The sequence below is a fragment of the Carassius gibelio genome, chromosome B18 (genome assembly GCF_023724105.1).
Source record: "Carassius gibelio isolate Cgi1373 ecotype wild population from Czech Republic chromosome B18, carGib1.2-hapl.c, whole genome shotgun sequence".
In the NCBI taxonomy this organism is placed as follows: Eukaryota; Metazoa; Chordata; class Actinopteri; order Cypriniformes; family Cyprinidae; genus Carassius; species Carassius gibelio.
In genome coordinates this window covers 2976392-2997510 of record NC_068413.1, presented here as the reverse complement: position 1 = coordinate 2997510, position 21119 = coordinate 2976392, and the positions used below count along the sequence as shown (strand labels likewise).

Genomic DNA, 21119 nt, shown 5'->3' with positions numbered 1-21119 from the left:
TTCTTTGACATATATTTGAGTACCATGCAATGCCCTGGTATTTTATCTCAAATGTAAATGGCACTACTATGGTGGTAACCTTACACAGTAAGTGCATTGGAGTAACTTACCATGAAAATACCATGGTAGCCTATATACTTAAATATGCTAATCATTCAGTACCATGATCTTATAACCTTGCTCCTTTGTCTTTTTTGTCAAACTTTTCTGCTGTTATTCCTTTCATTGGTCGCTTTATAGGTTAATTCAGTGAAATTGTCCCTATTGTGTGCTGTGCGTTTCTCACTCAGAACTCTATTTTCTCATGACACTTCAGTGGAAATTACAGCCTGTGAAGCTTTCAGTCTGATCAGAGAGCACCATGAATTTAAACAACTTTGTGGTACTTCCCAGCAAGCCCAAGTCAATGAAGTTAAATGTCAGGTTTGAGCAGTCTGTTCCCTTGAGTTTCTTTTCACGCTTCAGATTTTTCACATTATTAGCATGTTACACGTAGCTTTTGCAAATGGTGGGGTGCGCCAAATGTTTAGAGTAGTCTATTAATTTTAGCAGAATAACTAAAGCGCATCTCACTCTTAAAGGGAATGGGAGATGACACTCTGATTGGTTTATTGAACGTTACGCCCATTACTTATTAAGAGAATAGGGACAACCCATTCCAAAAATGCACCTCAGCGCACAGACTGTTTTCCCGTTGTTAAAATAGCAAAAGTGGATTTGGGCTACCTGCGTCCTGCGCTTTACACTTAATAGGGCCCATAGTATGTAAAAATTATATTTATGTGTATTTTTCCCTCCAGGAATCTCTGGGAACTGCGTATGGAAACAGTGCAGCTGGATCAACATGCCAAGGAGATGGAGAGCAGACTGGAGGAGCTCAGACAGTGTATGAACCAGGAGAAAGAGGAGAGGGAGTGAGTGAAACAGGGAAGGGAGGGCCAGCTTGTTGAATTAATGAATGAGTGAGTAGATGAATAAATTAACGAGCCAAACAATGACTGTGACAGAGAGCGTTGAGATAAAAGAGGAAATGTAAACAATGAAAAGGCAATGAATAGAATGAAAAACGTAGGAAGAGATAGCAATTGAAAGAAAGAGAATGAGAGACTGTGAGGGAAGGTGTGGAGGCTAAGACAGAAGAATTTCAACAAATAATTCATCTCAAATTAAAATTCTGTCCATGTTTTTTTCACCCTTCCAAAACCTGTATTCAACCTGCATTTTTTCTTGAGTTTTCCTCCATACTATGACAGTTTAAAGTAGCTATGGCTGTCAAACTCCAAACAACAACAACAACAAAAATCTCCATAAAAGTAGTCCATATCACACAATTCCTCAAATAACATACATTTACATTCATATATTTTGCAGATTTTTCTCCAAAGTGACTATCGTTGCATTGAAGGCCCTCTTTTCTAAATTGTAACTCAAAAATAAGATGTCATTTTAAAGTTACACAAATTTATGTTTAAATATGAACTTGAACAGCAAAATCACATTGGATCTGCTATTTTCATTTCCTGTTTGAATCACTTTTATACTTTGTAAACACTTTCATATGACTTTGTATATATACATTAATCTAACTTGACATTCATCATAGAAATGCCAGTGTCAATCAAATCCAGTGCATCTGTGCTTTCTCAAGGGTGTGGGTCACCTCAGCCTTGCAGAAAGACACTGACATATAGTTAAAGGTCTCCAAAGACAACATAAAGTTCTCAAAGACACCATCTGTATTCAGTTTCTGTCTACTACACATCCATACAGTTTTGTTCTGTTCCTTAGAATTTCGCTTTTGACTGATGAAAACATGTGGGTTAGTAAAGGAATAGTTCACCCAAAAATGTACTCACCCTCAGGCCAGCTGTAGATATAGATGAGTTTGTTTCTTCATGGGAACCGATTTGAAGAAATTCCACTGCAGTGAATGGGTGCCGAATGCGAGACCAAGCAGCTAATAAAAAACATCACAATATCCACATCCAACATCCACAAGTAATTCACATGACTCCAGGCCTTTATTAAAGGGATAGTTAACCCAAAAATGTAAATCTGATGTTTATCTACCCCCAGGGGATCTAAGGTGTAGGTGACTTTGTTTATTCTTTAGAACATAAACCAAGATTTTTAAGTCAAACCGTTGCAGTCTATCACTCTTAAAATGTAAGTGGATGGGAATCACGACTAAAACATACAATAAAACAAAACAAAAAAAGACATACCAAAACCAAATTAAACCCTGGAGCTCATGATGATAGACTGATGTTTAAAGACACAAAACGACCAATCTGTGCAAGAAACTGAACAGTATTTGTATAGTTTTTTACCTCTGTTTCACGCAATGTCCGAACTGTTAGGACTCTCCCGAGCACGTTCTGAAGCAGGTGCGTGAGGCGTCTTCTTCGTCTCACTTTATGGCGGTTCGCAGACATATAAGTGCATTACCGCCAATATATCTCAAGTGGACCATTGACACTCCTAACTGAGCTTTTAGATAGAGTGTCAGTGGTCCAATTGAGAAATAGGTGGCGTTAATGCACTTATAAATCTGCGATCTGCCATAAAGCAAGAAGAAGATGAAGAAGACTCATCACGAAGAAGAGTCCTAACAGTTCGGACATTGCGTGAATCAGAGGTAAAAAAAACAAACAATATCAATACTGTTCCGTTTCTTGCACAGAACGATTGTTTTGTGTCTTTACACATCAATGTGTCGTCAAGAGCCGCAGGATTTAATTTGGATTTGTTTGCGTATGTTTTAGCAATGATTCCCATGCACATTATAATATTGATAGACTGCAACGGTTTGACTTGAACATCTTGGATGCCCTGGGGGTAAACAGATAAACATCAAATTTTAATTTGTGGGTGAAGTATCCCTTTAACATCTTGTGAAAAGATGCATGTTTTTAAGAAACAGATTCACCATAAGACATGTTTACCTTTAAACTATCACTTCCAGCTAAAATACTAGTCCCTTATCCATGACATTGCTTTTTCCAGTAAATAAACAAATCTAATCTGAAACAGGAGAGAAATATGCACAGAACAAGCATTGTTTATAAATGAGAAGGTCCGGAACAGTTCTAAACAATTTTATGTCTTGGATGGCCTGAGGGTGACTCAATTTTCAGCAAACTGTCATTTTTGGGTGAATAGTTCTTTTAAGACCTGTCTCTGATATGGTTACATTAAAAACGTTGTGTGAACAACGGCCAACTTGTGGTGTGAAAGTACCCTTTGACACTTCAGACAACGTGAGAGGAAAAGGCATGCAAGTATAGAAGAAGGTAGAGAAGAAGTGGAAATGGAGTGACAGAGGTGCCATTAGTTTTACAATCTGATTGTCACATGGAGTATGCAGCTCCTGCAGGTAATCTCGGCTGATGGATTGACTTCAGAGCGATCTGGTGTTATCTGCTCTTACCGCACCACCGTGCTTGTCTTCCCATTTCTCCCAAACAAATTCAGATTAAGTGGGACCCTATGCCTAAACGAGGAAGGCAGGAAATTAGTTTTCTGTCAAAATGAAAGAATAGGAAAAAATAACATCAGTAGTTATTAATTTGATGTCTCTCTCTCTTTCTCTTCCCGGCGCCATTCCTTCAGCTCTTCATTAATAACACTAAAATGTGACCTGTGTAGGTCCACCTCATGAATTTATAGTGGCGGCCGTTTTAGGCTTACATATAAGCTCATAACTCAGCAGGGGAGGGAAACATTACGGTAATGGGGTAGATGCAGTGAATACATCATATTCCCATATAAACTTCCCAACAAATGCAAACATATACATACAGTCGGTCAGGATGAATAATGTTGAGATAGCATAAACTTATCCGTAATTTTAAAATATCTGTCCCCGGATATATCAGTGAGGCGGAAAGCCAATCGGAGACTATAGCATGAAGCTATTCCTGGGATTTCTTCATGGGGGATGCACGGCACCAGTTGCACCTGTATCAATAACATAAGGCAGCACTTCGCCATAATCAGATGAATGAATACAGGGAGAATGCAGCTCTAGACAAGATGTCTGCGAGATCTGCGCATACCGGAACTGTCATATTAAGGGATGTAAGTGGTACCATAACTAAATTTACGATTGCCTCCCTACAGACGTTTTTAAATAAAACTGTTTTAGATTAGCTCTTATCGGCGACCATTAATCAAAGCACAACTTCTGTTGCTGGTGCCGTGCTGGGAATGGTTGATGTTATCTTCCTCCATGCTCAACCTGCTCGCTGTTTATTGTAGTGAAGGCAGAGGACTAAAGGGCCACAGGTGAATTCATAAGAGTAGATTGGCCTTATGCTCGGTGAACTGTACTCAAAAAGTGGAGTGCTGCAATAAACTTGTAGTTTCTTTGCGTACTTTGTTGTTGCTTGTCTCTACAGAGCTGGACAGAAAAAAATCAGCAAATCAACATATTAGAATGACTTCTGAAGATCATGTGACACTGAAGACTGGAGTAACGATGCAGAAAATTCAGCTTTGATCACAGGAATAAAAGACAATTTAAAATATAAACAATAAAATATAGAACAGAAAACTATGGAAGCCCATTTCTGCCACATAATTAATTAAAAAGGTAATTGCAATCTCACAATTCACAGTTTTTCTTTTTTCTCAGAATTTTCTAAGAAATTGTGAGATATACACTTGCAATTCTGAGAAAACGTTTCAGTTTTTTTGTTTTATCGCAAAATGATGACTTGTTTTAGAGAATTGTGTTTATATCTTGCAATTCTCAATTGATGTATGGAGTTCTGAGTTTATTTCTTGGAAGGGATTAAATATTAAATGAACAAGAAGGTTATAACTTTTTTTTTTTTTGTATCTGGCCGAAACAATTAAGCTTCCATAGAAAATATTTATTTTAAATTGTAAAACTGTCCATAAATAGTTCATTATGATGTTGAAAATGATGTTCATTTATTGAGAAGACTTGCACATCCAGAGTTTTTATCATTCTGAAATCTGATTTAACACCAGGTTAAATGTGCAATAGTGTAACCTCTCACCTGTCCCACTGCTGCCACACCATGAACTCGAGTAGCAGAAGAGTCTGATGTCTGTGACCCTGACAGGAGATAAGTGTTTGTCTTGTTGGTTGGCACCCAGTGTGTGCATGATGGTAATCCGCCAGTTGTTTGCACAACTGCCACGTTGCCTGCGCGCTTCCCCATAATGCTGACAGGCAGGCTTGAGCATGGTTAATCCCCGTCCCAAACGCCCGTCTCCATCAGACTGATAAAGGCCAGCACATAAACAGCCCTTAATGAGAGTGGACAGCATGCAGAGGGAGTGTCCTCTCTCTCTGCTGGCCCGTCCAAAGTCTCTGACTTTCTCACTTTTTATAATATGAGATTTTAGTGGAGCTGCTGAGCTGTGTATTTTTAGTTTGATCTATTCATGACTTTCCTGTTGCTTATAATTATGGTTAGATATTTAAACAAATTCCCTAACCCCAAGTATTAAAGTATTACTTTTCTGAGTGATTAGAGTTATTATTTTTGCATGGCAGAAGATAACAGTCTGTTAAATATATATGTATATATATTTTAGTTAGATTTTTTTTTTAAAGAAAATATGGCTAGATTAAAAAAAGAAGAAGAAAATAATACTTTTATCCAGCAACAATGCATTAAATTGATATAAAGTGACAGTAAACCTATTATTGTTACAGAAAAATAATTAAAAATAAATGCTTTTCTTTTACATTTTCTAATCAAAATGCTGAAAAAAATTTATCATGGTTTTCACAAAAAATGAATACAAATAAAATAAATAAATAAATAAAAAAACAAGAAAGGTTAGGACATTTTTCTTGAGCAGCATATATGAATGATTTCTGAAGGATCATGTGACACTGAAGACTGGAGTAATGATGCTGAAAATACAGCTTTGTATCAGAGGAATAAACCACATTTTAATAAATATTCAGTGAATAAATAAATTCTAATAATATTTCACAATATTAGTGTTTTAATGTATATTTACTAAATAAATAAAATCCAGATTTTGTGAGTAAAAAAGACTTTTAAAACTCCTACCAACCGTGAACATTTAAACAAAATAATAAATAACTCCTGTAGCACTCCATTGTAAGTGTGGCTTAAATGTCTGGACACTTTTGGGGCCACTTTATAGTTCTGACTTGATTATTTAAATAAGCTTCACTGTCATGTACTGCAATAAGAGACTTTACCTTAACAAGGTTCCAAGGGGGCTGTCTCTAATTAGTATATGGTATGTTGCTTTGACAAATTAGTAAATTAGTAATTAATAAAAACTCGAGTGTATACCCTGCTTCCTCTGGGCATATGGACCTGTTTTTATGTGAACATACTGAGCTGAAGCGTTTCACTGGTAAATTCACATGACCTGTCACCAACTAAATATTCCTCTGGGAATTTGGTATGATTTGATCTCATTCCTGAATGATTATTTTTTTCAGGCGGCTATCCAAACACTTTTATGACCGACTTAAGAAAAAGAGACATTTCAAAAGCACGGTAACCTATTTACTTCTCGCAAAATTATATCATTCAGGCAGACACACATAACATACATTTCCATCCTTTGAACACACTCAAGCTTGCGGCTTTACGCCAACATGACAGCCCACTCTAAACAAACGGCATCCCCCGCAATCACGCCGTGAATTATTTAGACTGTTGATTTGATGTGGCAACCAAAACAACAAATCAGAAAACAAATGAAGTCGACCTCCGTCTGTCTATCTGTGTGGATTATGTAAGGCAAAAGCTTTCATGTACTGTCTGTGTTTGTTTTTGCATTATGTGATATGTGCTTAATTAAAAGTTAACCATGAGTTATGCACTAGATTTTAATACTTAAGGTGAGTTTTATTTTTATAAAGTAAATGATTCACGCCATTGGCTACTACAACTTGTTGCAGTTTTGTGCTGAACTGATTAACTTTCTGTGATAATTCCTCACAGGAGGATGAAAGCTTCTTACTGGCGTTCAGCACAGCCCAGGATTCAGAGTGCCAAGACGAACAAGGAGGACGCAACTCACCAGACATCATCATTTCATGCTGATATACACACAAAAAAAGTCAGCCAGTTTATCTGTTTAAAATATCCAGTCTCAGTCTGGCCGACTTGTCCTTCATTCGTGCCAGGGATGGTCCAAAACCTTGGACACACTTTTAGAATGAACTGCATGAATGGTTCACCGTGGTTTTGGTGATAATGTGATGTTTGAAATATGTTGTTTCGGGCAGCTCTCTCCGGGCAAGATGAAGATTAGAGTGCTGAAGGACGAGCTTGTGCCAGGTGGGTGGGCCGGAATCGGAGATGTGTTTTGCCTGACTTGTTTTGAACTCCTTTTTTTTTTTTTTTACTCAAATTCAACACAAGTAAAATCTTAGCTCTTTTTCTGTTAGAATTTCAGGATGGTGCAAATCAAAATAGTCTTTAACTCTTTTCCAAACTCTAGTAAGCTAACTATCCTTTTTTTTTTTTACTTAAATCTTGTGATGCCTTAATTATGCTATCTAACATGTACTGTATCTGTCACAGAAAAAGTCATTTTCTTGATCATTATTGTTTACTTATTTGCCAGTAAACATTCACATAACAAGATAAATGTATTTGAGTAGAAAAAGCATCTATTGAATTATTATTATTATTTCTGATTATACCCCATTGGAAAATTGTTCTTGTTTTAAATATAAATTAGACAAACTAGAGTGAGGTTTGTCCATTGATTTGTCCAAGAAAATAACATTATTTGCTAATGTATTAAGAAAAATAACTAAATTTATTTAGCTCCATCTAATTAAAAAACTCTATATATATTTTTTTTTTTACCATATTTGTTTTTTTTTAAATATTCATGCAGGGTTTTGTCTTCCCCAGATTTATATGGCACGTAATAAACTCATGACAAAGGATCTTCTGTTCCCAGAATTAAACTAATGAACAGTAGTCTAGATATGCTCCCATATTAAGTCATTATCTATGGACCAGCTCTGTTGGAGTCTACCATGGCTGTTAGATTATTCTCACAGGTTGAGTAATATTTGTGTGATGCACATGATGAACAATTAAAAGAGTCGCTCCCAATGGAAAACATTCCTAATCAGTCATATGATGAGGTAGCTCACTAAATGTGGAGAAGTTCTGAGTTCTGAATTGTGTGTGTGTGTGTGTGTGTGTTTGTATAACCGCAGCAGTGCAGAAGCAGGTAATACTGGAACCTGCCGCCAAGGAACATGGCACTAACAGGAAGCTCAACCTGAGGGGAAAAGTCTGTGGACAGTGTGAAGTTCAACTGTCTGGACTGGTGAGTTTTCATCCTTTCTGTTGTGTGAACAGAGCTACTCTTAATTCCAAACTGTCCATCCCTTTCATTCATCATGCATCGCGGGTATACACTACCCCTAAAAAGAGGTTGGTATCATTTTTCAGTGTGTTTGAAACTCTCTATTGCTCATTAAGGTTGCATTTATTTGATAAAAAATACAGTAAAATCAGTTATATTGTGATATTATTGCTATTCAAAATAACAGTGTTTTTATTTGTATGCATTTTTAAAATGAAATGTATTTCTGTGACACAAAGCTGTATTTTCAGCATCATTACTTCAGTCTTCAGTTTCACATGATCCTTCAGAAATCATTCTGATATGCTGATTTGCTGCTCAAGAAACAATTCTTATTATCAGTGTTGAAAACAGTTGTGTTGCTTAATATTTCTGTGGAAACCGTGAACATTTTTCAATAGGAAGTTCAAAAGAAAAGCATTTCTACCAACTCTCAGGAGATTTTAGCATGGTAATGGATATTACAGTGTTATTGTATGTGGTCTTGGTTGAAGAGGTCTGCTACGCTGCTGCTTCATTGCTGCTAGTTATTTACATTACATTTACATTTAGTCATTTAGCAGACATATAAAATAACCCGTAGCAGATCTATACAGGTGGATCTGGGGAAGGTGGAGGGTTTCAGAAGGAACTCTGAAAGCCTTCTGCAAAATGCTCAAGTGAATGCTAATCAGCCATTTAATTTTAAACATGAACCAATCGGCCTTTGTTTAAGGCTGTGAATATCATCAGTTACTTTAAGAACCCATCAACCTGCGCCATCTAGAGTTTCATGAAAGAACTTGAATTTACTGTCACTTTTGTGATCAATTTATGCACTCTTGCTGAATAAAAGCAAGAATTGCTTTCCAAAAACTTGTTACTGAACCCTTAACTTTAAACTTTTTTGTATGTGTGTTTTTGGGGAAGCTAATCAGAGTATTTGCAGAAGTTCAGGGTGCTTCAACATTAAAAGACATGCAGTAGTTTTCTTTGAGCAACTGTGTAGCAAGTAAACAAGATATCCTTGAGCAACAGTATAATCAATTTTTTTATATACATAAATGTATAATTTCTGCACATACAACCATTTATACAGATTTTTCTGCACAAGACTTCCATTAAACTTCATTTATATATTTTTTTTCTCACACTGCTCTAATATAGTGGTACCATGAACTTTATATAAACCCATCCCTGGTCAGTCATATTGGTCAATCAGTTTTCTCAACCTCTGGAGTATGAACCCGACTTCATACCAATAGTCAAAGTCTGGCTCTTCAAGACTAAAGTGCATGACACAAGGGTTTGTTATCCTCCATCAGTTCGAATAAAAGAGCTCCCTTAGCTCCCAACAGTAAGATCCCACTTTTTACTCTGAGCTATGACTGGCAGCCGTAGATTGAACTGCTGCTAAATGCAGTGCTGCAAATATATTCCTACTCATCCGACAGCGAAGAAGACATGAACTGCAGATTCTGTAGTCCGGAAGCCCTCTTAAAAATCAGTTTGGGAACAATGCCACTACTGTAATTTATTTTAGCGGTGTCGTGCTGAAATGAGACCTTTTTTATGTGGCCATTAAAGGAGCCAGTAATGGGCACAGTTGTAGATTCACAGAGCAGCACAGAGCAGTATTTACCCTTTTCTTTATTCACCGTGAGTCTGTGTGTGTGTGTTTGTGTGGCCGTATTAAAGGGGACCCTGTCACCCTTGGGAGATTTGGGACTTTTTCATGTGCTGCTCGAGTGTGTGTGTGTGTGTGTGTGTGTGAGGGAGGGGACTTGAGTGCTTTGAGACAGACAGTCTCGAGGGGAAATGTACCTGTGGAAATACCTATCGGCATTTGGCTGTCAAAGACAGCAAGTGTGTTAAAGCGAATGTTCAGTGTGTGTGTGTGTGTGTCTGTCTCAGTGTATTTACGGATGTGCAGAGCCAAGTTTTCCTAAGGATTTCCTCCGTGCTCACTCACACACCCCTAGAGGAAGCCACATGAGCTAAAGTTGAGCTGAAAGCTGTTGTTTTGTTCAGGATAGAGTTTACTATAATGTTTACTGCAAAAAGCCTAGAATACACTGGATACTGCCAGCCTACTTATTTTTGAATAGTGTGTGAAATATACAGTACTTTCAGACATCATGCTTTTAAATCATGCATATTGTTCTCATGACTGACTTCCAGTAGTCAGCTAAGTAAGCTAGAAACCAGACATCCACGAGCAGACTTGTATATTCTGCTTTGTGTATTTATCTGTAACTGTCTGTTATGTATGAAGAATAGTAAACATTTGGACAGATCTCATTTGAATGAGTTGGTGCTTACAACTTTAGATAAACTGTTCCTCGAATGGCATGTAAACAAAACAAATTATGACTGGTCACATGACCTATAGGCAAATAAAGTTGCAAAGTGTGAAACTATGACTGAACTCAGAAGAGCATACCACCTGAATCTTGTTTATCTTTATCTGGCAGAAATATTATAAGTTGTATGCTAGAGTATGTTTAGTTATCTAATATTTAGTTATCATTTTGTGTGCTTTGCTAATTTGTATTCATTTTATATATTTCTATTTAGCTTTCGTTTATTCTTATTTTTTTATTTTTAAGCTTTAGTAAAATCCACTCAGTTTTAGTATTAGTTAACATAAAACAGACTATAGCATTCTGCATTGTTGTTGTTTAATGTTTACTTTTGTTTAAAGTCTGATAAGGAAAAAGGAAGCTTCTGGTTCATTTGTCATGCTGGTAAAAACAAAAAAGGTCAAGTAGGGCACACTGCATTGTGGTATACAGTATGCATGCAGTGTGTTTGCATCCACATTTTGGCAAATGTCAGAGGCTAAATGGATATTCAATGCAAACATACATATAGACAGAAATATTATTCCAAACCTATCCAAAGTCTGCTCTTAGAAATACAAACTCTTCCAAGCATCATGCGTCTCTCAAGCTGAAGTGCTGCATCATCCTACAGAGAAGACATGCAGACGTTCAGAAAGAATTAATCAAAACAGGAGGCTGGATTCATTTACAAGTGGCTCTTCAGCTGCGGGTTTGATAGACCTTCCTTTAAATTCCTGTGCTGCTGTGCTGTCTGTCTTTCTACACATCTGTCCATCAAACGGGCTCTCCTATCGCCCTCCACACTCATTTACAATTGGTAACAAAATAATGAGCTCCCTTAAGATACATGCAACTCCCTTCTCTCCATATTAATATGTATCGTGTTGAGCAAAAAGTGCAAGATATTTAAATATATATTGCTGATATTAAAGTTTTTTGGGTGAATATGCCTTGCTGTATATATGCTGAATTTATTTAATTGTTTTTGATCTGTTTCAGATATGTGCAGAATGCGGAGAGGATTCTTGTGTGGGCTGCTTCGTCAGATTCCACCAGAAGGGGGCACTGAAGGGCCATCGTATGGTTCCTGCACAGGTGAGGAGGTGTTCTGATATCCTCCGTGTGTCCCACACAAACACACACACCTACACACGCCCGCAGCAGCGCCTGGCACAAACCTCCAGAATTCAGTCTTCCTCCTCCATGCCATTTCTCAGAAATGTAGAGAGCTGTTCACCATTAGTGACAATCTGCTCACTCTAACCCAACTCTGATTACACACACCTGTTCCCAGGTTTAGAGAGCAGTAACATAAACAGTGTTCACACACACACTTGCTCCTGTCAGCTGGAGTTTGTTTTAGAGACTTGAGTGGCTCTGTGGTGAGGTGTTTGATTGAACCCGTTATCAGACGGTCAATACATCCGTCATCGCACCGGATCGGACCATCAGTGCCTGAGGAGGGGTTTTTGTAAGGACCATAACAGTCCTGTCGACAGTCTGCAGTCAGGTTGAAAAGGTGAAAAAGTCTTTGTGATATTCTGGATTTTGGTCCCTTCTTCGCTGTAATTAATATATATTTAATTTCATTTATGCATTTAGCAGACACATTTATCCGAAGCAACTTACAGTGCATTCAGGCTAACATTTTTTACTTAACATGTGTTCCCTGGGAATTGATCCCACAACCTTGTGTTGCTAATGGGCAAATGGGCAAAAAGGGGGGAGCTGGTTGCTTAAGCCACGCCTACCTAGCTTGACATTTTATTTAGAGGTGTGTACATTTCCAAATCATACTCATTCAATTGAATTTGCCACAAGATAACTCCACTTAAAGTAACATCTACAATCATTATGAATGCTCATGAGCTGGATTTCATCTGTCTCAGATAAGGGTTTGTATGCTTATGCAATGGAATTATTGAACTTATTTATTTTTTTAATTATGTTAAAAATGTTTTTGCTGTGCCATTATGGTGTATGGACTGTAGATTGATGTGGGGGGAAATATTTAAAGCAGTTTAACATAAGGCAGCAACATAAAACATGAAATGAATGAGGGGGTCTGAATACTTTTGCAAGGCACTGTGTGTGTGTGTGTGTGTGTGTGTGTGTGTGTGTGTGTGTGTATATATATATATATATATATATATATATATATATATATATATATACATATCTTTATATTACCTGACCCTTCTTCTCAAATACCAGCATGATTTGAGGTTTTATACACATTTAGGATGGGTTACTGCTTTTTTTTTTTTTTTTTAGGGATTTTCAATATGAGTAATTCATGCTTGCCTTAGCCAATACTACAAGTAAGCAGCATAATATATATATATATGTATATATATATATATATATATATATATATATATATATATATATATATATATATATATATATATATATTTGGTTTTCTTCATTTCACTTTGTTCCCATTAAATTAATTGTATGTAAAAATAACTGTGCTCATTAAATTACCTCTTAGCTTTACATGATTTTACTTTTATAGTATCACTCTGAACTACAGTCACTTAATTGGTAACAAAATGAAAGATGACACTAATTACCTTCTGTGTACCTAACTATGTACAACTGTAATTAGTAGATTTCGTCCAAGAAAAAAAAAAAAACATATACAGTACAGTAATGGCTTTAACATCAGTTTAATGCACCATTGCTGAATAAGTGTTCTTACCCTAAACTTTCCATTCAGCATATTAGAATGATTTCTGAAGGATCATGTGACACTAGAGACTGAAGTAATGATGCTGAAAATTCAGCTTTGCATTACAGGAATAAATTACATTTGAAAATATATCACAATAGAAAACAGTTATTTTTAATTCTACAAATATTTCACAGTGTTCCTGTTTTTACTGTATTTTTGGTCGAATAAATGCAGCCTTGGTGAGCAAAAGAGACTTCTTCTAAACTTTACTGTTGTGGGTTAATTGATATTTAGTTAGCTGTGCATTTATATTGTAAAATGCATTTTTAATCTTTTAGTCCACATTTAATTTGAGTTGTTCAGACTGCATTGAGTCAACTGGGAGAAATCAGCTCATTATGGTCTCCATCGCAAGGCAAGCTAAGCGCTAACCCCAGGGCATACAGGGAGAACACCTCTCCATGATCCCATGACCAAAAGCACGCCACATAGGCATACAAATATGTATAGGTGTCATCATGTGTGTGTCCATGTCGACTGTAGTGTTTGAGGTGCTTCAGTTATAACATACTACAGGTATGCTGAGATTGGCTCTTCTACTGAGAACATGACCTTGGGTGACCCACATAAACCTTTCACATCTGTGCTCATGTTTACATCTCATAATGCAGCAGTGTAGGTGGCACGTGCACCACCAAACGTCCTTCTGCCCTGTGTGACACTCACAACAAGGAGTTACACAAACACAAGCATGCAAGACCAGATGGAGGAGAAACAGAAGAACCCATATAGGCTCTATTCATAAACCCAATGATTCCTTGCTGTATAGTTATAGTTTCCCCCCCCCCCAAAAAAAAAGAAAAAAAAAAAAAAAGAAAGAAAAATCTTGTCATTGTTTAATCACCACGTTATTCCAAACCTGTAAGAGTGTCTTTCTTCTGTTAAAAATATATTTTGAAGAATGTTGGTAACCAAACATTTGAGGGTAGCCATTGACTTCCATAGTAGAGAAGAAAATACAATGGAAGTCAATGGCTACCCTTAACTGTTTTGTTTGTATTTTTTAAAATGGGTTTTAAAAAACGGGTTTGGGTTTAAATAGTTATCAATTACAACATTATCTGCATCTAAGCATCTAAGCCTAAATTAAACTGAAAAAACTGAAGTAGACACTTATTTAGAACATTTTAATTTCAGCTGCATCTTACAATTGATTCCAATAGAACTAGGTGTTGGTTAATCAAACCACATTGTACTCTAATAAGAATAAATACATATTGACTTCTAACCATTTCTGCTTTCAGTATGTCGTGGAGACGCTGTTTCGTTGTGAAAGCTAAAATACTTTGTTTTGCCTTCCAAAAGAGGACACAACTAGAAATGAGTGCTTCAGCTGTATGTACAACACTGTTCCAGAACAGTTCAAACCAAATATATAGACTGTTTTCTGATCCTGGGAGAAAAGACTACAATGCCGACCATCCTGACTCACAGTCTGGAAATACGTTTTCATATGTAAAGGATTTGCCACTGATGATTCAAACACGAGTTTTGAGCAGGTTAGACTCAAGTAGTGCTTGTTGTTTGTTGTTGCAATGCAACGTGTAAAAACACAGTATAAGTCATTATAATCTGGAATTATGTCCCCACTGGATGCAACAAATGGCTAGTTTGTAAAGGATTTTATTGTTGTTGTTTTTTCTTGTAGCGCCGGTGTTCTGACTGAGACATGCATCACAGTATGGCAAGGGGCATAACTTTTCCATCACACGCTTGAGGCATTCGGCCAATCACAATGCACTAGATATCTGGCCAATTAGAGCACACCTTACAGTATATGGAAAATAATGTTTTATTTTTTTTTTTAATCTAAACCACATAAACACATTTTCTTACACCAAATACACCAAATAATGTTCTTTTTAGCAACCTCATATAACCCCTTTAAAATGCTACCTAAGAAGGTGTACTGAGTGAAAGATAGAGAAAATCAGGGGAAGAGAAAGCAGTCCCAACTTTGCGCTCTGTTTGAAGGGAGTGTGCAGTCTTGGCAAGCAACTGAGAATTGTGTTTTACTACGCTCGGCTCTGATGCAGCTTTATGCATCCTAATCCTGTTTAATTTGCTTCCATGGGGGAAAAAGGGAACAAATATTAATATTTTTGTCCTCGGGTTAGTTCTTTTTAATCTTGGTTTGTCTTCGTCTGTCTTTGACAAAGAAGCATTTCCCCATTTGCTTTCGATTCATTCTCTTTTATCTCTGTTTTCAAATTTGCACACATTTCTTCTCCCTTTAATAGTTTCCTATTCCTTTCTGTTGTCTGCAAATCGGTATGCAGAGATAAACTAATTAATTTGCTAATATTTACTGTAGTTTGGATGCATAATAAAAATGTGTTCACTACATAGTCTAGGTCTTATCTGGTGAGGTAAGAGAAAGCGTCGTTCAGCAGCCCTGATCACCATAATGGCCACTAAAAATGTTGTCTTAAGGACATAATGTCATAAAGAGGAACTATTCGACTGGCTACTGGGTGAATTATGTGATTTAATCAAGCTTTTCTTCATTCCATCTTTTTTTTTAAATTATATTTCAGTTTTAGTTTTAGTTGTTAAGCTATTTAACAGTTAAAATGTTTAACTAAATAAAAAAGTGCTGAAATAAAATAGTATTATTATTATTATTATTATATTATTGTTATTCTTTTATTTAAAGTAACAGTTTATAATGGTTGTAGTTTTAATTTAACCCTGCTGCCCCATAGACTTGTCCCATTTTCAATGCATTTCCATTTGCATGATCGTTTATTGTTCTCCGAACTGACTGATGAAATTTTCATTGGAACCAGCAGCGTGCCACAGATGCTCTCAGTCAAGCTTGTTTTGAACACAGGACATACATTCAATGATTTGGATGAATGTTTAACCTATAAAGAGTCTGCATTCATTCGGTTGCATCAGTACATTAGCCGAATCATTAACAGGATGCATTTGTGCACTTTGAATTAAAGGTCTGATTGAAATCTATGCTTCGTCCTCCAGGCAGAGCTCCAGACCCCTGTCAGCACTCGGGATGTTTTGGGCCGCCTCCAGCAGCAGGTAAGCGGCGAGAAGAATCAACATACACAAGGTGTATCCCACAAACCTGCTGATGAAAGTGAAGCCACAGAGAAAATCTCAGCTCCTAGGAGCCTTCAGCCCATGTCTGATAACCAAATACACCACATGACACAAGTGGGTCACCGATTGTTTTGGGTGGTACATCAAGTCCTTATTATAAGGTGCATTACAACATAAAATTGAAGCCTTAAAAGTACTTTTATAATAAGTTACAGTAATATAATAAGCTTTTTATTTAATAAATTAAAAATACAATGCAAACAAGATGATATATTGTGTGATAAAGAGAATTAGAACAAGACAAATAGTATGTATGATAAACAGCAATAACAACAACAGACAACAAGTTTCTTTTGCTGACTAAAGCTGGATTTATTTCATCAAAAAATGTAATAGAGTAAAATAGTTGTAAAATAAACTTCACTTGATGCCTTTATGTACAATGCTTAATAATGATGTGATACATTATACAGTATATTTTCATAAATAAGTGTAATCAAAGTTAAATGTTTTTAAACTGTTTTAAAATATAGATTATGTGATCGAAGCTGAATTTTCAGCATCATTACTCCAGTCTTCAGTGTCACATGATCCTCCAAAAAAAAAAAAAAATAATAATAAATAATAATAATAATATGCTGATTTGCTGCTCAAGAAACATTTTCAGTTATTATCAATGTTAAAAAACAATGTTGTGCAGTGGAAACCATTATCATAATTTTTTTTCGGGATTCCTATCAGGATTTTTCAAAAGAACAGTATTTAAAAAATATATATAAATATTTGCAACATTGCGAATGTATTTACTGCCACTTTTGATCAATTTAATGGGTCCTTGATGAATAAAAGTATGACTTCCTTTAAAAAAAAAAAAAAAAAAACGTACTGTAAGCTTTTACATTTCTTTAACGAAATGAAGAGCAAAAGATGCACATGCATTATGGATTTTATCATTCTTGTACTTCCACAGGGAATGATGGGAAATGTAGTTTTACTCCACACATTTATCACCTGCCAAAAAACCCTTTCTAGCCAGCTTTATCACTGATTGATATCTCACAGACAGTGGCCTCTCTCTTTCTTATACTGTTTCTAGGTAGATTAAATTTTATTCATTGAAAGACTTGAACACGAGACTGCTCGCAACTCTCTGTAGAGTGTGAAAACTTGACCATGTGCTGCATTTAATTTCATCTCCTCCTCATACTCTCATTGTGTTCTCCGTGTCTCGCCTCAGGTGTTGTCCGTGAATGACGGTGTTGATGTGGAGGATGAGGAGGCTGCTGAGGAAGAGGACTGCTCTCTGCTGAGAGGAGGCTTTGATGGAGAGGAGTCAGCCAGGTCCTTCCAGGAGGCTCTGAAAGAGTGGAGAGAGGAGTGTGTGTGGATGAGCTACAGTCAAACCGCGGTAATAAAGTGACATGCTGTCAGGTTCATGTGAGCTGCCACGTATATTCTCTGGCAGGCTGTCAGAACACACACAAACAGTCTCTAATAAAGCACACTCATATGTGGCATTGACTGAAATAACACACGCCACGAGTATGACAGGGCCGCTGATTGGTTGCCAGGTAACTACATATATGCATGACAAACATGTGCTCGTTGACACCGTGTGTGTGTGTGTGTTTCCAGCCACTGCGTGCGGTTTGCAGAAATGCCTCCGTGATTTGACGACATATGACTCAATGAGTGAGAAACTGTTCTCAGAAACTTGAATGATGATGCCAGGTCACAAGAAATTCAATCTGTTAGGGATATTAGTCAAGAACAGTGGGATATTTGTTTGCTAAATGAGAGCAGACTTGAAGTTTCCGTGCACTTGACTTCAGGATCTCCTTTAAGAGAATCACTGTACTCTGTTTGAAATCAAATACTATGCATACAGTCAATTCTAAACCTAGTGTGGTGTGGTAATAGTATTCAGCTTAGTGCACTTTATGCAGTGATAAATGTCACAGCCTCACCACATCAGGGGAACTTGCAGTTAATTAGTGGCAGATTCACAATAAATGTCTTAGATTAATCAGATGTGAGCTTGCTGCTAGACTTCATAAAATAGGTGAGTACCTTAATTTTCTACTTTGTTTTAAAACAAATGCATTAGTTTTATAATAACTCATAGTCAGGGACGGACTGGGTCTAAAATGGCCCTGGACTTTGACTGGGCCCAGCCCAAATCAACCGGCGCGCGTAAACTCGGTGACAACAATGACTCCAGGCATGAGTGTCACAAGACTTTAATTGTGGCTCATGATACTATACCATCCAATGATAGAAATAGCACTGATGTTGACTAGATTTTGAGCTGGAATGGGTGTCTTTCTCTGGTATTGGTCTAAGCTAAACCTGAATAAACAAATGATGGAATTGATAAAAACAAAAACAAAAAAAAAACTGGTTTTATTCCAAGATAGCATGGAATAGATTATATAATATGCTGTTATAATAGCATATTATACAATCTATTCCATGCTGTCTTAAAATAAATGTATTACTTAATAATCTTAATTAATTTATGCAGTAATTAATCTTACTGCACAAATAATAATACCACATCTAAATGAAAATACACCATTACAAATGTCACTTCTGTATTCCAAATCTTCAAAGTTTGTAAGCATTAACTGTAACGTTACCAACATTTTTAAAAGTTAAAGCACAACATATTTCTTAATATTAGCTACTGCATGTGACATTTTACAGCTAAAATGTTGAAGTTTAGCTGTTTTAATTACTGTAATCATTAAAAATGTAGCAACCTGAATATCACTTCCTTACATCATTCCTAGCAAGTAAATCTCTCTCCTCTCATGTTCCATACTTGGATCTGGATCTGCCTGTGGAACCAGCTCATCTTTCTGTCCTCATCATCATCACTGATGTTGCTGCATAGCTGTCTGGCTCACTTCACTGCTGCTAATATTTAACTGCGAGGTGCTGCTGCTGACGATGCTGGAAAATATTTAGCTATCAATAGCTATCAATACCTAGCTATCAATTTTCCCACACAATATTTGCAGTCAAAATCATTTTATATATATATATATATATATATGTATATACTCTAGATGGTGAAGGCTGACACATTGTTAACATAACTGATGATATCTAGAGAGTTAAATGGCTTGGCACAAGCTGATTGGTTCATGCTGCATATGCTGCCAATGAGCTTACTGCCATGCATTTACTGGCTAGCATTTATTTGAGATTCCTGCAGCGCGCTTTCAGAGTTTCTCTGAAACCCTCCACTTTCCCCAGATCCACCTGTTATAGATCTGCTACTGGTTATTTTATGTGCCATTTGTGCAGCAGCAGTATGTCTTAAATACTCACGGTACCACCATATGCATTGTCAGTAGCAAGTTCCTGTACTTGCTTGCAGCAGCAGCAATAACCAACAACTACAGTAATAACCAGCAGCAGCAGCGTAGCAGATCTATACTGCAGAGATCAAATACGTACATTAACATTGTAATATCTATCACCACGCTAACATTTTCTGAGAATTTTCATGATTGAAATTAATCAAAATGTGCCAAATGTACAAGTTCATATTAGGTACAGTATTTCATACACAGTCATTACTTATTTACGTAATTACATACCATTCACATTCTGCATATTATATACTGCAGCTAAGAGTAGTACGCTAGCCTGTTTTTTCCAAACATATCTTTAATGTATTGTTGGGGTTTAAAGCTGAATAGGACCGCTGTTCAGAAACTAAAGTTAGTCCTTATCATGTGTCAGACTCCTTGTGTTTGTTCCTCTCTCTCTCACTTCCCTTTCTGTACTCGGCTAGCAGGAGTCCTGCCCTCTGCAGTGCTGCTTGGCTTGTGCTCACTGTGATAATGACTGCTGTGTTAAGGGGGTTTCAAATGCAATGAAGTCTAACTTCTCTTTATATTCTCACAATACAGCAAAATAACTCTCAAAACAAAGACTGAATTATGTCTAGAGTACTGTACTGCTTGAACTCTGCACCATACACCTAATTTCTCTCATTTAGTCTCACGAGACTGTGTTTAATATAACTTCTTTAGTGGTTTGCTTAAAGCTAATAAGAAATCAGGTTATAAGTGTCTGATCGACTGCTATTCCGCACATACACTGCAGGTAAATAGGGGTATTTTCCTGTTCTGTACACACACCGTTTGGACTGAAGACTTGATTGGTTTCTCTTTCTCTCCAGTGCCTGTGATGGAAACACAAACAGAGAAAGGATTCCAGCAGTTAATTCATGTGGAGTTCAAGGAGGACACTTTGAGCTACATAGAGAAACTCCTTAAAAAACACTGCAGGTTAGTGCTTGACACCTCGCACTTTATAACCGAACAGACACACATTGAATAAGAGCATTACAAGCTTCATTTACCACCCAGGCCCCAATTAAAGTCCATTTAAGATCAATTAATGACTTATGGCTGCTAATTACACAGCCTCACCTTTAAGTTGTGCCACTGTAGAGTCACCTGAATTTATTGAGCTAATTAGCCCCAAAGCAGTCTTGTGGTATTGCTTTAACTTTGTGAAATCTTCTTTAAACAAACACACTGGCACTCAAACCTAGTGAGCTGCCTATAATGCATTGTGATAACCTCAATTAAAAAAATCAATGAAGTGAGAGAAACGTA

At 36.7% G+C, this 21119-nt stretch overlaps 1 protein-coding gene across 1 annotated transcript; it reads left to right on the top strand.

The window, feature by feature from the left end:
* Positions 1 to 361: 361 nt before the first annotated feature.
* Positions 362 to 20838, top strand: LOC127977927 (zinc finger B-box domain-containing protein 1-like). Its single transcript, XM_052583158.1, has 9 exons — positions 362 to 423; positions 801 to 914; positions 6972 to 7041; positions 7259 to 7310; positions 8210 to 8322; positions 11685 to 11780; positions 16405 to 16583; positions 17704 to 17861; positions 20651 to 20838. Exons 1-9 carry the CDS (start codon positions 362 to 364, stop codon positions 20836 to 20838), a joined length of 1032 nt encoding a protein of 343 aa, XP_052439118.1.
* The last annotated feature ends 281 nt before the right edge of the window (positions 20839 to 21119 follow it).